At 39.2% G+C, this 15,737-nt stretch overlaps 1 protein-coding gene across 1 annotated transcript in view; it reads left to right on the top strand.

Moving 5' to 3' along the window:
• The window catches only part of LOC126035830 (3'-5' RNA helicase YTHDC2-like), a 55,444-nt gene that overhangs the window by 34,226 nt on the left and 5,481 nt on the right, over positions 1-15,737 (top strand). Inside the window, 5 exon segments of the mRNA XM_049794822.1 lie at positions 2,556-2,707; positions 6,203-6,335; positions 12,356-12,401; positions 13,934-14,118; positions 14,402-14,510. Of these exon segments, the coding sequence (XP_049650779.1) occupies positions 2,556-2,707; positions 6,203-6,335; positions 12,356-12,401; positions 13,934-14,118; positions 14,402-14,510 (625 nt within the window).

The following is a 15,737-nucleotide window of genomic DNA, read 5'->3' as shown; positions in this document are numbered from 1 at the left end:
GTTTGGGTTGTTTGACCGTATTACTTCCCAACAACACCCAAATTTGGCAACATAGAAGGAGGCACAAAAGACAAAAGCGCAAAATTTGTTACCATGCATTTGAACCGGAATGTAATGATCAAGTGGAATTTTGGTTGCCTAGCGAAATTGTGGCAGCCAGCCTTTTAGCCCTGGGAGTAGGAGTTGCAAGTGCTTTAACGAATCTATGAAAGTTGGGCTGTTGGCTGGCCAGAGTAATTTAACTTCACTGGCCCTAGATGGCTTGCTTAGCGATGTTGATAGCATATGGCAAGCAACGTTGCAGAATCGAGCTGCCGTTGATTTTTTGTTACTAGTACATTGTCATGGTTGTGAAGTTTTAGATGGAATATGTTGTATGAATTTATCTGATCACTCTGAATCGATTCATAAAGCTATACAAACGATGAAGGATCAAGTTCAAAAGCTGCAGGTTAGTGATGGTTTGCGGTGGTTAGATAGACTGTTTACCCATTGGGGAATTATGGGATGGGTAAGAGATTTGTTAAAAATGTTGGGAATTGTTTTGTTAGTATTATTAATCTTGTTACTAATTATTCCTTGGATACTCAATTGTATAGGAAAGCTGGTACGGAATGCAATGGCCAAAGTCTGGATTGTTCAAAAACAAAAAGAGGGATTTGTGAGATATTTGGAAAACAATGGACATATAGTGAACAATCCAGACACAATGGAACTGATTATTCTGTGAGCCAGAGGCCTCTGCAGGCAGCAGTCCTCAAGGACATAGCAAAAATTAACTGTTGCTACAAGTTTGATGAAATAAGCACAAAAAGCTGAACAAAGTTGGGCGTACGTGACTGAAAGCAGGACACAAGACAGAATACAGGCGGAGGGAACCATTCGCGTGATCAGAAGACCTTATCCTATCAAATTATTGTTTTAGGCGCATGGACAGCACATTCTAACCAATCAACAGATGGCTTATGCATGAGCAGGAACTAAAATGCTTATATAAACTGAGCTATTTGGGCAATAAAGTGGCATCTGCTTGATCATATTGATTGTGTGCAGTATCCGTGACTTCTGCATCGACACCTGCCAGCCTCCACCGTTCTGTGACTGTGTGTGTGTGACTAGGGGATATGCAGGGCAGGAGACAGTGATGGGGGCGGGGGCAGCTCAGGGTAGGAGTGGGAGCTGTGGAGATTTGTGCCCCCTTCTCAACAGAGTCCAGGGCTGGAAATGAGGGAGAAGAGGTACAGCTCTCAGCGCTCACCTCCTTGTTCCCCTTCTCTGTTGCATAGCTAGAGCTTTGTCAGTGCTGCGGCAGCCACTTTCACCTTGTTTTCTGCCTCCCTTTCCCAACTGTGTTTCATTCCCTAGTGTGAGAACAGTCCCTTGCTGTCTAGTGTGTAATAAGTATTTCTCTCCCAGTTTCTTACTTAGAAGCAAAGCTTTTTGGCTTTGGGAATAAGTGTGACTTGCCTGAAAAATATCCCCATAACATAATCTTAAACTTGGTTTTATCCTACTTTTTGCTTGTGTTTTTAGGATGAACTGCAAAATAAAAATGGCAACTGACTGGGCAATAATTCTAGTAAAATGTGATCTGTAAACTTCCTTGTCTCTAGTACTCAGTATTGAAATACCTTTTACCCTGTTCAAAACAGTTGTCTTGCAATCGCTCCAAATTGAACCATCCTAACTCTCTGTGCTGGTTTTGGCTGGGATAGAGTTCATTTTCTTCATAGTATGGGGCTCACTTCCTCTGGGGCGGGGGGGAGCGTTGAGCAAGTGGCTGTGTGGCACTCCGTTGCCGGCTGGGGTTAAACCACGACAGTCCCCTGAGTCATCTTGTTACATGTTTTTTCTGTTTTCATGAAGCAGTACAGTCCAGGATGTGCCTATGAAATATCAGAAGGAAAAACAATAATTTTAGCACAGCTGTATCAATCCCCGACCATTGTTGCGATTTGTATCATGTGTCTAGTCAGCATTTCATTCATTTTAGCCTCTCAGTTGACATTATTAGCAATGTAAATACTTTGTTTAAGCTCTGATTATTGTTTTAGAATAGAGATTAAAGTAGATGAGAGGCTAATTTGGTATTACTTCAATTGACAGAGAGAGTACTAGTAATCCCTCACACTGCTTTGTAGATCTTGTAGATCATTAGATAGTAAAATCTTTGTTGAAGGGACCTCCGGAGGTTTGACTGTTTAACAGTGCTTACCCAGCTGCGAGGAAGCCAATGCCCAGTGGTGTGTCAGGATAAACTTAGGTACAGTTGAGCACATCCCATCTTTTTGCTTAACTTTGCATAAATAGCACTCTCGGCAAAGCTTTTTTTCCAAAGCTTCCTGCTGACCAACTGTTTACAGGGGTAGCAGAGCTGTGCAGTAGCTTAATTTGATTAGAAAAGCTGAGTGGGATGCCTTCAGTTTAACCATAGCGAGCAAAGGGAAAATAACTTTGTTTACCTCTTAATTGGGGGGGGGGGGGGGGGAGAAGCTTGACTGTAATTTAAGGTCTTATGATGTTTCAATATTTTTATTTTCCCCCCTTTTTTCTAGGGTCCAGGTGTATTTCATCCCTATGATAGTGGGCACATAGCAATGACTTACACAGGTCTGTCATGTCTGGTTATTCTTGGAGATGATTTAAGTCGAGTAAACAAAGATGCCATACTGGCAGGACTGAGAGCTCTCCAGCTGGAGGATGGAAGGTGAAAGATGTTTTATGTTCTACAACTCCCTGGAAGGTTAATAGAAAACCCAGATGTGGAATGAAACATAAGAAACGTGTTTTTTATGGAAGTACCTATGTAATCTGTTATTTATATTAGAAAATACTTCAGTGGGTAATCAGTATCAGTCATAGAACACGTGCCAGTTTACAGGACCAAACAGCTCTTTGTGTATAGTTTTGCTTTTGTATTGGAGAATGATGGTATTTGCTTACAACTGTAGATGCATATTACTGGAAAGATAATGGATTGGTTTATGTCTCGAGGATAGTTTTTCTGCTCTGTCCTTCAGGTAAGTGAGGTTTTCTGTGTTTATATTCTCTGTTTTTTTGCAGGGCCCTTGGAACACTGCTATGGTGATGTTTGCTGTGCTTTGTGGGAGGATGGGGTTTATTTAGTTTTGAGAGTGTCAAGATATCAATACACGGGATGAATTAGCTTATATATTACGGAGTATAACATTACTAAACTTCATTGTAAAATCTGCCCTTTTCACCTGTATTTTTTTAATAGATGGTATATACCCCTTGATCCACTTCGTTGCTGGGGTTTGGGGTTTTTTAATGCAGGCTGAAGCTGGTCGCTAGTGAAAACTTCTGCTAGTGCACATGATCTGTCTATGTTGTTAAGTTTTATGAATGTAATTTTTGAAAGAGTACTTTAAGAAATGCAGAATTACAGAAATGTAGTTCCTGAAGGAATTATCTTTTACTTCACAATGAAAATTGCTGTCACCCTTTATGAGTTAAGACAGCTTTTGTTTTGGTCAAATGGCTGTGTATTGCCTAGACATCTTTTATAATTAAAACTTTTTTTTTTGTAACACAACTGTAAAAATGCAATGTTACCTGTGTGTTTATAAAAAAAAAAACCCAAACACAAAACTCCAGAATGTTCAGAATGTAACTGGTGAGTATGAACTATATGATGTGCAGTTTTCTGTTATTTATAACAGCAAGCTGACCTTAATGGGCCAAGTTCTAATGTATGGATGCAGATACATATACATGTATTTGTTGATCTGCTATAGTTTGCAGTTCCTTCAGGCGTGTGGAGGTGCCTGTTCCGTTGCTCCAAGCATTCATATTATTTGTCAGACCATTTTTGTTTTTAGAGTATATCTGAAAGGAGGGAGTTGCTCCCAACCCACAAGCATCTTGAAGTGGTTACTTGTCATCTTGCCAAATTACAGGAATAAGCTACATGCAGTTAACCTCTTTTGCGTGTTTGTGTTCTGTGTGGTTTTAATGTGCAGACTGATAACTCTTACACATGATCCTGTGTTTTATGTTCCCTGTGGAGGAGTGCCATCTAGCCCCTATAGGAAAAGGAGAGTGCTTTGCACTGGTATAGAATTGTTACTTTGAGAGGAGTCAATTTCTACTCTGGCAGACATTCTCATACCTATGAAAACCACTTTTACTGCTCCGAAGGGGAAGGATGTGTGATGGCCAGAACTTGAGCCCACATCGTGTCTGGATGGAAACAGCAAGCGAGCTCAGTGAGGGACAGAGACATTTTTCTTGTGTTACCCTAGTATAAGTATGCAAGCCTTAGTTAACAAAAGACAGGTGTGAAGAAACAAAAACTAAAACCTGAAACCAACCAACCAGATTTAATTAAATTATATTGTCTTTTTTACATTATGAATGAGTGTGTGTATTTTAATTTCTACCTTACTTTAGCTGAATGTGATTTGAAGTATCTGGATAACATACAGTGTGGTTGTCACCTGAGGATAGGGCGAGATTATAAACCACAGCACTGGCACACGTTAAGAAGTGTCCTGGTTTCCCAGAATGTCCTGTGCCTTATCCGGAGAGCAACGGCGTTCATGCCCGTGTGTGCAGCAGAGAGCAGGGCCTGGCACAATTGTGGTTGGGAGAGCTGGAAGTATGTCCCAGTAAACGTTGGAGGCTTTTCTGCGCAAGAAGAGAACGCGGTTCGCACTTGAATTGCAGGGTCAAAGAGGGAGTGTCCTAGTGGTGATAGCTGTGCCTAAAAGACTGTCTTTAAAGTCAGAAGTACCTTTGGGTTTTGTTCTTTGTTTGAGAAGAGATTTGTCAGGAGGACTCATCAAAATATTCTGTTTTGCTGGCTTCTTGCAAATGGTTAAGTCATCAAAATATACTAACTAGCTCTTTGAACCAAATGGAGGCTTGTCAGGCAGCAAATCCTAGAACAAACAGTTAAAGGTTTATTTATTGTTACAGGGAATTAAACTTGCTACCTGTTTCTGTTCATGATAGAATCATTTAGGTTGCAAAGGGCCTTTAAGATCATTGAGCCCAACCGTTAGCCTAACACTGCCAAGTCCACCGCTAAACCATGTCCCTAAGCGCCACATCTACACAACTTTTAAACACCTCCAGGGACGGCGACTGCACCGCTGCCCTGGGCAGCCCATTCCAATGTTTGACAACAACAAATTTTTTTCCTAATATCCAACCTAAATCTCCCTTGGCTCAGCTTGAGGCCATTTCCTCTTGTCCTATCTCCAGCCACCTGACAGAAGAGACCAGCACCCACCTCACTACAACCCCCTTTCAGGTAGTTGTAGAGAGCGATAAGGTCTCCCCTCAGCCTCCTCTTTTCTCCAGGCTAAACAATCCAAGTTCCCTCAGCCGCTCCTCATAAGACTTGTGCTCCAGGCCCCTCACCAACTTGGTTGCCCTTCTCTGGACACGCTCCAGCACCTCAATGTCTTTCCTGTAGTGAGGGGCCCAAAACCGAGCACAGCACTCGAGGTGCGGCCTCACCAGTGCCAAGTACGGGGGGGGGGGGGGTGATCACTGCCCTGCTCCTGCTGGCCACGCTATTTCTGATACAAGCATCCAAATTACAGCATCCATCTTCATTTTAAGGGCCTCTGAGAGAGCACAGGATTGTACTAGATAACCCGGACACAACTACTTTAAAATGTTCATAGAGTTTGGAGAGATTGTAGCCATAATAAATCAAAAACTGGATTGAAGGTCATTTTCACCATTTGTATTAGAAATGGTAGTAATAATAACTAAATTTATATATACATGGGAAACTGATCCTGAAGGTGCCGTCAGGAAAGAAAGCCTTGTGAGCTGTTAAGATTTCTAGGAAGGCAAAGAATTCTGTCCAAAACAGTAAATGTTAAAATGGTAACTCATACATCGGTATATACTGTGATAGGTGAAAGACTGTAAGCGTTAGCATCTTTGAATAAGTAAAGACCAGTGCCATTGCATTGCTGTGCATTGCTGAAAATAGTCACCCAGGCCTCTAAATGTTAATAGTTCTATTCATTTTGCTTGGCTTAATTAGAATCACATCTTCTGAAAAGAAAACCTAGCATAGCTTTGGGTTATATTTATGTGAATACTGTAAATAAAAGTAACGAATTTTTAAAGGAAAAATTACACAATTTCTTAACCTGCTTTTCATATTTTCTGATACAACCGGCTATATAGTGTATAATGACAAAAACGTTTCTTTCAGCTTTTGTGCAGTGCTCGAAGGAAGTGAGAATGATATGAGGTTTGTGTACTGTGCTTCCTGCATCTGCTACATGCTCAATAACTGGTCAGGCATGGATATGAAAAAAGCGATAGACTATATTAGAAGAAGTAGGGTGAGTATTCACAAAGTGTTATTTCTTACTACATTTTAAAGTTACTAGCTTTATTTCTTAACTATGACTAAAAATCTCTCTGTCCAAAACTACTTTCTTTCTTTTTTTTTTTTTTTTTTTTTTTTTTTTTGCATTTGTATTTTCATTGTAATGTGTGTGCACTAGCAAGATAATTTTATTCGGTGTGTTTGTTCACTGCAAATTAAATCTGATTTTCTTTAAAACTCAATTTAAAATCGAAAGCAAGTTTTTGAAAACTGGGGCCTGATGTTCCTATAACTTAGAAAAAGTTCATAAATAAAGCACTGTGTCCATAAAATTCTCACATTTCAATGAGCTGTAGTCCTGCTTTTTAAATGATATACAAAATCAAAGGAAAAACTAATTACTAACATCAGTTTGAGCTTAATAACTGTTTCCAGTCATGTACTTCGTTATTTATTAGATATTTGGAATGAAGGAAAATATTAGTATATACACTTTTTTTTTTTCTGTGTCCGTGCAAGCTGTCTTCATATTTGGTTGGAGCAAAAGAGTTTTCAGCTTTTGTTCATGATGTTTCATTAGTTCAGTTGGGTTTCATTTTCCAAGATTAAAATAGTGTTTTTCAAAGAAGCTGAGTAAGCTTGAAAACTACAGTTCCCTGAATGTGAGTAAACATACATAGTAAACTCTTTCAGTCCACAAAAAAGAGCCAAATTTATGATTACATACAGCTTCTGTTGTAAACCACTATGTTTTAGTAGTTGCTGCCAACAGTGAGATTGTAAAATTTGAGGGAGAAACTCTTAAGTCTAAAAAAGACTTAATCTCCTGCTTCAGACCAAATTGGTTTTTATTTTTTACGGCAGTAGTTAGATTTGTAAGCATTTCTTACTGTACATCACAAGAAGCTTTTTCTGGCACACTACCATAGTCTTGGACCAACCGAGGTGATCAAGGGCAGAGCTCAGTCATACACGCATACGGACCAGCAGGCTGTTCAAGCTCTCATATCACCTTCTATCCCTTTCCTTTTCCCTCTGCTGAATCTTCTCGGCGGGTTTCAGCTGGGGACAATGATTTATCTGTTCTCCTTGTACAGCCTGAGGGAGCAGCCAACGCAGGGTGCTTGCTTTTGACTGATTAGGTCAGGAGGGTTCTTCATCCTCTGACGCTTGCTGGACCTTTGTGTTTGCTGAGATTAGCCTGTAATCAGATAGCTTAGCAGAGATGCAATAGGAAAATCAAATATTAAGACAGAATAGAGAACAAAACCAGAGAGCAAAATCCTTATTGTGTTGTTCTATACATCACATCAAGTGTTAGTTAGCATTTTGTACACTTAGTGCAGTTTTGGTCCCAAGTGTATGATGGAAGTGAAAGGGTACAAAGAAAGTTGAGTTGAATTGTCAGAGGTATGAACCAGCTTCTGTAAAAGGGCCATTTGATATACTAGGAGTCTTCGTTCTGGAAATGAGATGATTAAGTGGAGCGTGACAGAGGTATGAAAAGTAGTAAGTAGCACTGAAAAGATGAAGTGAGCAGGGAGCAATTATTTATTTCTAGGACAAGAACTAGAGAGCATCATATGAGGCCATTAGTAGAGCAGGCAAGTGGAGATTTTTTGGAAGTTTGGAGCTTTGAAATGGCACTGGAGATTGACTGTCTACAGTGATCTTGAACCAAATTTATAATTTGCTTCTAGAGTCTTAGTATTAATCCTTGTACCAGCAAATTCCAATTGTTATGTTCCTACTGGGAAAACTGATGCCATTTCTTAAAAAAAAAAAAAAAAAAAAAAAAAAAAAAAAAAAAAAAATTGAAGCCTGAACAGAACAAGGGCTTGTAGTAATACTTTGGTTGACCAGTGAAGTAAAGCTGGAGTCTGGGCATGGTCAAAGTCCAGCTTATCACGAAGACTGTGTCTTTTTCCGGCTAGCTCGGAGAGTAAAGAGATCCTGTAAGCAGTGTTCTGTAGGCAGCACTTGTCTTAGCGTGTGCTAACATGTAACAAGAGATGCTATATTTTTGTCCACTTGCTATAATTTTGTGAATTGTTAGCTTGACTATACATTGTGTTCAGTAGGACTTCTTTTTTTAAAAGCATTGGTATATTGTTAATTCAGTGCAGAGTTGGTATGCACATGTACACTAGTTTTGTCTGGGTTTTCCGAGTGTGCGTTGCTTGGTCAGACCAGTATTGCAATGCACTAACTGGGTTGCAGAGTGTCTGGCACTTCTAGGCAAATACACAAAAACTTTACACCCTGCTTGGTCACATTGTAGAGCTGAAGATGTTTCTGAAGAAGCCTCAAACGTTTGGGGAGCAGACCTTTGTGAAAATCATTTCACAGTGGTGGCTGTTCCTTCCTCTCATTCATCTCTTTCCACAACCCTCCTTGAGATGTATTCCAGTTCAATTACCTATCACATGAACCAAGTATTTCTTAAAGCATGTTTCTTAAATAAATACGACGAATGTGAGATGTGGTATCCAAGAATGTTAGCTTGATATCTCCTGTTAAGATTTTGTAGGTGGGGCTAAAAATAACCTATATATGTATATAAAGTAAATTCTATTTGAGATGATTTCATCTCGTAGTCCTTGTGTAACCAACTATACAGTGAATATTGTTACTGACTTTTTTGCAAATGCTTATGCCTGTTTTAGTACAATGTTACTTCATTCTGGTACTTCCATTAATTATAAAACAAAAGAGGTTGCATTGCTCAGTAGTACACTGCTGTGACAAAGGTGTGGTTTTGTCGTACCATCATATGTCACTTGCACATAGATGAAACAAGTGATAGTTAACAAACTTTTTTCAGTTACTCAAATTGGCATACATGTGAAGTGCAATTAATCTGGATGGAGAGTAACGTGACTGGTAAAACACTGTAATCTTTGTAATAAGTTTCTGGATTATTTTAGCTTATTCTTTGGAATTTGTCTCTTTAGTCATGCAATATAAGAATTGTGACATAGTTCAGTACAGCTGAAGGAGGGAGGAGGTTTGTGTAGTTAGGCACGTCAAGAACAGCAGAAGATTGGAATATGAAACAATGGTGTTGCTTTATTCGGAAAAGTAACTATATTAAAAAGAATTGACTTTTCATACAGAATGGATAGCCCTTTTGTTATCATCTGACTGGAAAGTGTTTATACAGTACTGGTCACAAATAATTGTGCATCAGTTTTATTGTCGGTAAAATAGTCAGGTTCTAATCACAGTTTTTATCAGCATAGGTTGATTTTTGGCTTTCACATTCAAAAGACAGATATATCACTAATCAAAACAACAGACACTAAGACGCAGAAATTTTTAGTGACTTCCACAGACTCTAAAATACTGGGGTTTGCAACATTGCTTGGTTTACTGCCAGTTTGTTTTTTAAGTAGAGTTATCGAAAGAAGCTTCAAGTGTAGCATCTGCTACTTCTAGTAGAGGAGAGTCCTCCTGAAATGCAGGTATGTGAGTCTGTTGCTGTAATTAAGCTGGTTGTAAAACTTTTAGACTGCGAAGCAAAGATTGTACCCCACTGGATTTACACATTTTCTGAGGATAGTATTTATGCAGTTTTCATGTTGCAGTAACCTAGAGCCTCTTTTGCATATATATAATTTCCTGGGTCTTTTCAAAAGGACAAAGAAACAAAAGTATTTCCTTAGTTCTTTAATGCATACAAGTCCCCAAAGAGCAGCTGCTGTCTGTAAATAAACAGGCACCAGTAAGCCAAAGGTCAACTATTGTCTATTAAAAGTTCAAGCTAATGGTACAGCTCAGCATATTACACTGTCTGGGATGCACGCTTAACAGCTTTTTTCCAGAGCTAATTACTTCGTCGTACATAAAGCAAACCATCTCCTCTTACAATTAACTGTTTGCAGAGTTAATTAGCTTTGCCAGCATAGCTGTGCTAATCATCTTGCCTTTGCTTAGCAATTAATGGTGTGTGGTAGCACCTTTGCATTGCGTTCTCAAAAGGCAGTGCGAAGAGTTTACGCTGTATGTTGTAACTTTGAGATGTTCATAGGTGTTACTTAAAATTGACCGGTTCAAACTTCAGAAGGTCAAGCTGCAGCTTGAAGTGTATGTATCAGATGATAGTCTTTTTCATTGCCTCAGCCTGCAGCAACAACTCAAAAACTGAGCAATATAGTTTTGATATAGCTTCTTGTTGTGGTTTAATGCCAGCCAGCAGCTAAGCACCTCACAGCCGCTCCCTCACTCCCCGCGGCTGGGATGGGGGAAAGAATCGGAAGGGTAAAAGTGAGGAAACTCGTGGGCTGACATAAAGACAGTTTAACAGGTAAAGCAAAAGCCACACACACAAGCAAAGCACGACAAGGAATTCATTCACCACCTCCCACCGGCAGGCAGGTGTTCAGCCACCTCCAGGAAAGCAGGGCTCCATCACGTGTGACGGTTACTTGGGAAGACAAACGCCATCACTCCGAACGTCCCCCGCTTCCTCCTTCTTCTCCCAGCTCTATTTGCTGAGCATGACACCGCATGGTGTGGAATATCCCTGTGGTCAGCTGGGGTCAGCTGTCCTGGCCGTGTGCCCCCCCCAACTCCTTGTGCCCCCCAGCCTGCTGGCTGGTGGGGTGGGGTGAGAAGCAGAAAAGGCCTGGACTCTGTGTGAGCACTGCTCAGCAGTCACGACAACAGCCCTGTGCTATCAACACTGTTCTCGGCACAAACCCAAAACAGAGCCCCATAGCCGCTACTATGAAGAGAATGAACTCTATCCCAGCCAAAGCCAGCACACTTCTGTGTCTGCTTCTATTTCTGTTTTTCTTCTCAATGTCGGCTTTAAAAACAGATGTACAAAATAATCCTTAGGTTGTTCCTAAAGATATGCTAGGTCCTGTAGCCATTCTTTGGTTAGGACTATAGGAGTCATTAGTGGTCTGTCAAGGTGTCCTTTATCTAGGAGCCACTGTTAAATGTTTTGGAGAAAGCATGAGAAGTTCACAGTCAGCACCCCAGGAGGGGGAGTTAAAGTTGCTTTCTGTCTGATCAGATGTTGAACCAATCATTAATTGAGCAGTTAATGTAGAAGACGTAGGACCTGTGCAATTTCACTTCAAAAGTTAAACTTCATTTTTGTTCCTACTAAAGAGTACGGTATTTGTCCAGTGATAATGTATTAAGTATCCTATGAACTCTTGTAAAATAAACATTTTCCATTTTACGTATAACTTACTGTGATCTCTTGTTTCTGATGCAAAATTATTTAATGAATTTTTAGGGAAGAAAGATTGTTATTCCTACATATACAGCATCATCTGGTCCTGGATTGCTCTTAACAGACCTGTGCTATAATGTGCTCGGTGCTTTGTTCATCAGACTCGAGTTTCTCCTTTTTCTTTCACTTAACAAAGTGATTTTTCAGCATTTCTAAGGGTTTTTTTTAACAGTAATATTTTACAGAGCAGGTTTAGTCCAACAGTATGCTTTATTATGTTTTTGCTTCTGGTTTCTGTCAGCCCCCACCTCATCTTCATGTTTTTTTAAAGCCTGATGTTCTTGCTCCTTACTAAAGCATTTCTTGTACTTGAGTATTACACGCACAGTAGTACCTTGCGTTTTGCCTTTTTGTACGTTAACCAGCTTTTGGGTTAGAGACAGATTATTTTATCCATTTAATTTTGTTTGGAATTACATATCCGTTTTCTCTTTTTAGAAAGACAAAAAAAGTGGGTTGGTTTTCTTTTTTTCTTCTTTGATGATTATCTGCATCACATGTTTTGCTTTTCTGGCAAAGACATGTTTACCGATTTTCAGACTTCTTAACATAGGTAACAACTAAAATGAACTCCATTAAAGTCATAAAAGCTGCCTGCATTGAAACAAGGCTGATTTGTTAACTGTTTTGTGCCAAGACCTGTGTTTGAGGTGTAGGTTCAGAATTTAATCAGGTTAAATGGCGGTTATGGGATGATGATAATTTTGCTAGCTAACTGAGAAATTGCAATGTCTGTGAAAGTGATGTGGTTCTAAAATAACTGGTTTATGGGCTTTTTTCCTCAGTCTTATGATAATGGCCTGGCACAGGGAGCTGGACTGGAATCTCATGGTAAGTGTTAAAATGTTCTCCGCCTGTTGTAAAGACTGGGGTTGCAAATGCTGTAAGAGATGCAGGGTATGTCATGCCTTTCCATCTTTTCCAATTTTAAGGAAGTAGGATGATGAGGAGCAAATCCAAAACATGCCTCAGAATATCATCTGTCATCTTCCCTTAGTTCCAGCTTAATATCAGACCAGATGGGCTGTTAATATAACAACTCCATTAATCTTCCCTCATGAATGTTTTGTTGAAAGGTGTTGCCTGTAGTTCTCATCTCTTGCTGACAGAGCAAACTTTTCCACGTGTACCATTGCTAGTCTGGATTTATCTGCAAGAGATTTTGTGCAGCGCACCTGGTAATCTCCAGTTTCAGCAGGTATTAGTAAAACCTAGAAACATTTCCTCTGATAGACTACAGCATCCAGGAGGGGCTCAAATCTTGAAGTAGCAGTTAATTTTTGTGAACTGTAGTTGTGAAGATAGGAATTCCCGAGACTAATATTTTTAAGCAAAACGTTTCTGTGCCATGAAGTCTGGTCTGCTTGTGACAGAGAAACTGTTGACTTCTATGTGACTGATACTAAATCTATCAAATGTTTGCTAGCTTTATCCTTAGTATTGAGCTTTGATAGGATTCCATCTGTTTTCTTCCTGCAGGATGGATAAAGTTGAAAACCTTAAATTATACCCTTACGTATTTAAAAAAATGAGTTAACTAAGATACTGTAGAATGCTAGTGGTAGCAGATAGCATTACTTCAGTATCCTTCTCCTGCTGCACTTCAGCATCAGAATGAAAATAACCTTAGAGTTCCTGAGGTCTTCTAGCACCGGGGTAGTGTAAGGAACTTTGGGCCCCAAGTCTTGCATCGACAGCTTGCTCACGGTCTTTCCCAGACTGTAATTTTATCATATCAGGTAATAAACTCAGAATGAGTTTTGATGGTTTTTAACAGGTGTTGGCCATAGTACACAAAGAACATGAGTTTCTCTTCTAAGTTAAAATTTTATAGTGCAGTTTCCTTGACAACAAAAAATTGCTTAGAATTTTATAATAATCTGTATCTACCCTTAATTTTTTTTTTTTTTTTTTTCTCTCTGCTCATCAGACACTTCTGTGTCTTTATATCCTCTGGGGGATTGAGTCTGAGACTGCCTTTGGCATCTTTGCTTCAGTCTGATGGCTGGTATCCCAATAGCTTTCTTTTTTAAGTTACATATGAAGAAATGTTTTCTGTTGCGTTGCAATTTACTTATTTCTGGACTGCTGTGTAATGTGAATTGCGCAGCATTGAGAGGCAATCCAGCTTCAAGAAAACAAATTCAGGTTTATTTGTGCAAGAGTTGGGTTGAAGTTTTTTTCCCCTTTGACATACATGAACTGAAGTGTTTTTTGGATTTTAGGCTTAAAATTAACACTTTTGTACTTCTAAAAATCCATTGATTTAGTTGTTACTACCCTAGTTAAAGTTCTGAGTGAGGTCGTACAGGCTTCTGTGAAAATCTAGGTATCAAAACATTGCAAAAACTCTCTCTTCACAGGTGGCTCTACATTTTGTGGTATTGCATCGCTATGTTTGATGGGTAAACTGGAGGAAGTTTTTTCGGAAAAAGAACTGAACAGAATAAGAAGATGGTGTATAATGAGGCAACAGAACGGCTACCATGGACGACCCAACAAACCTGTAGACACTTGCTATTCCTTTTGGGTGGGAGCAACATTGAAGGTAGTGTATGGAACAGCTACAGGATAGTTACTGACTTGTTTTGATTTCTTTAAGCATTATATCTTTTTGCTTGAAAGAGTTACATATTTGGCACAAGTGCATGAATATGCACAGATCACTATAAAGGCCTTTCATCTTGCAAAAATGCAGAATGTGGAGGTTTACCAGATTAGTGCTATCTCTGCTGTGACTGCTTATCTCATAAATAGGCACTATCTTTTATTATTAAAAATATACTAAGATTTAGTATGTTACTGTAATGGTGTAATTTATTTCTTTTCAGCTCTTGAATATATTTGAATATACAAATTTTGAGAAAAACCGAAATTACATCCTGTCAACTCAAGATCGTCTTGTTGGTGGATTTGCCAAGTGGCCAGATAGCCATCCAGGTAAATTTACTTTTCAAAATCATGGTGAGTGTGTTCTAAGCTAGAAATACCTTCCAGCAGTCAGACATCCAAGAGGTGTAAAGGAAGTTTTCTCCTCAGTCACCTTCAAAAAACGGAAAAAAACCCCAACTTAAAATATAATGAGATTTTCATTATTTAAGTGGAAAGAGAGAGGTATAGTTTTTCCCTGCTCAGTCACAGAGCAAATGAGCTGTTGTTGTTGAGACTCTTGCTAAAAGGGTATCGCTGTCTGTTTAGAGCTGGGCAAGCCTCTCCATATGTGTTTAACTGTTCTAGTTAAAGGGAATATTGTGCAGTGGGTATCTTTGTAAATCCTCTGAGTAAAGTATTTCAAAACATTTTTTTCCTTAATAAAGGAATCCTTAAGCTTATGCACGTCACTGATGTATGTAAAACCAGTCAAAACTTACGTAGTCACATATTACGATTTACAGATTGTAGCTGCACATAGCAATTATACGTAGTATATCTGAAAGTTAATTACTGTCCTTTTGGAAGTGCCTAATTTGAAGTAGTGAAAAACTCGAAAGGATGCTAAAATCTTTTAATTTGAAATAATTCTAAAAGATGCTAGAGTTCAATGAAGGTATTGCAAACTGTGAAAACAAACCTTGTGCCAGTAGCGTTGCCCAGTGACATTTTGTGCGGGGCAGATAAACAGTCCGTAAACTGACCCAATCAGATAAAAATTTAGTCGTAATAAAGGATGAGTCTGTTCAGAATCTGTGTCCTGATATGTCATCCTTTCATCGTTCTTATCAAGAGTTGATAATTTTTCAAGGTGAACCCACACTGAAAACACAGTGCTCGTGATAGATTTGCTTCCCCCACTCCCCTGAAAGTAAGCTTAGGATTCCTGAGAACTGTAGCTGTATTTACTCTTCTATTATATAGATCAGTCAGTATCACTTGGAGGAAGTATTTCTGTTTATCTTGATGAACCATTTACGTAGTGAGCTAGGGATTAAAAAATCTGTTTAAAACACAGCCATGTGCAAAGTTCCTCAACCTGTCTTTTAGCATATCTGTGATTGTTTTGAGTTAAGATTTGAGAAAGTCAAGACTGTAATAAAGCTGTTTTCCGTTGATTTGTGTGGTCTTCCAGCCTGCACACTACTGTTTCCTATAAAGCAAGCTTTTGCTGTCTCTTGTTTTGTTGTGCTAGGTGGGCTTATTGCACCATTCTTTCCTCAGGCAGATGGTGAC

This window comes from Accipiter gentilis, chromosome Z (assembly GCF_929443795.1).
Source record: "Accipiter gentilis chromosome Z, bAccGen1.1, whole genome shotgun sequence".
NCBI classification, from domain to species: Eukaryota; Metazoa; Chordata; class Aves; order Accipitriformes; family Accipitridae; genus Astur; species Astur gentilis.
The sequence above is the reverse complement of the archived record's forward strand: the minus strand, read 5'-3'. Positions and strand labels throughout refer to the sequence as shown.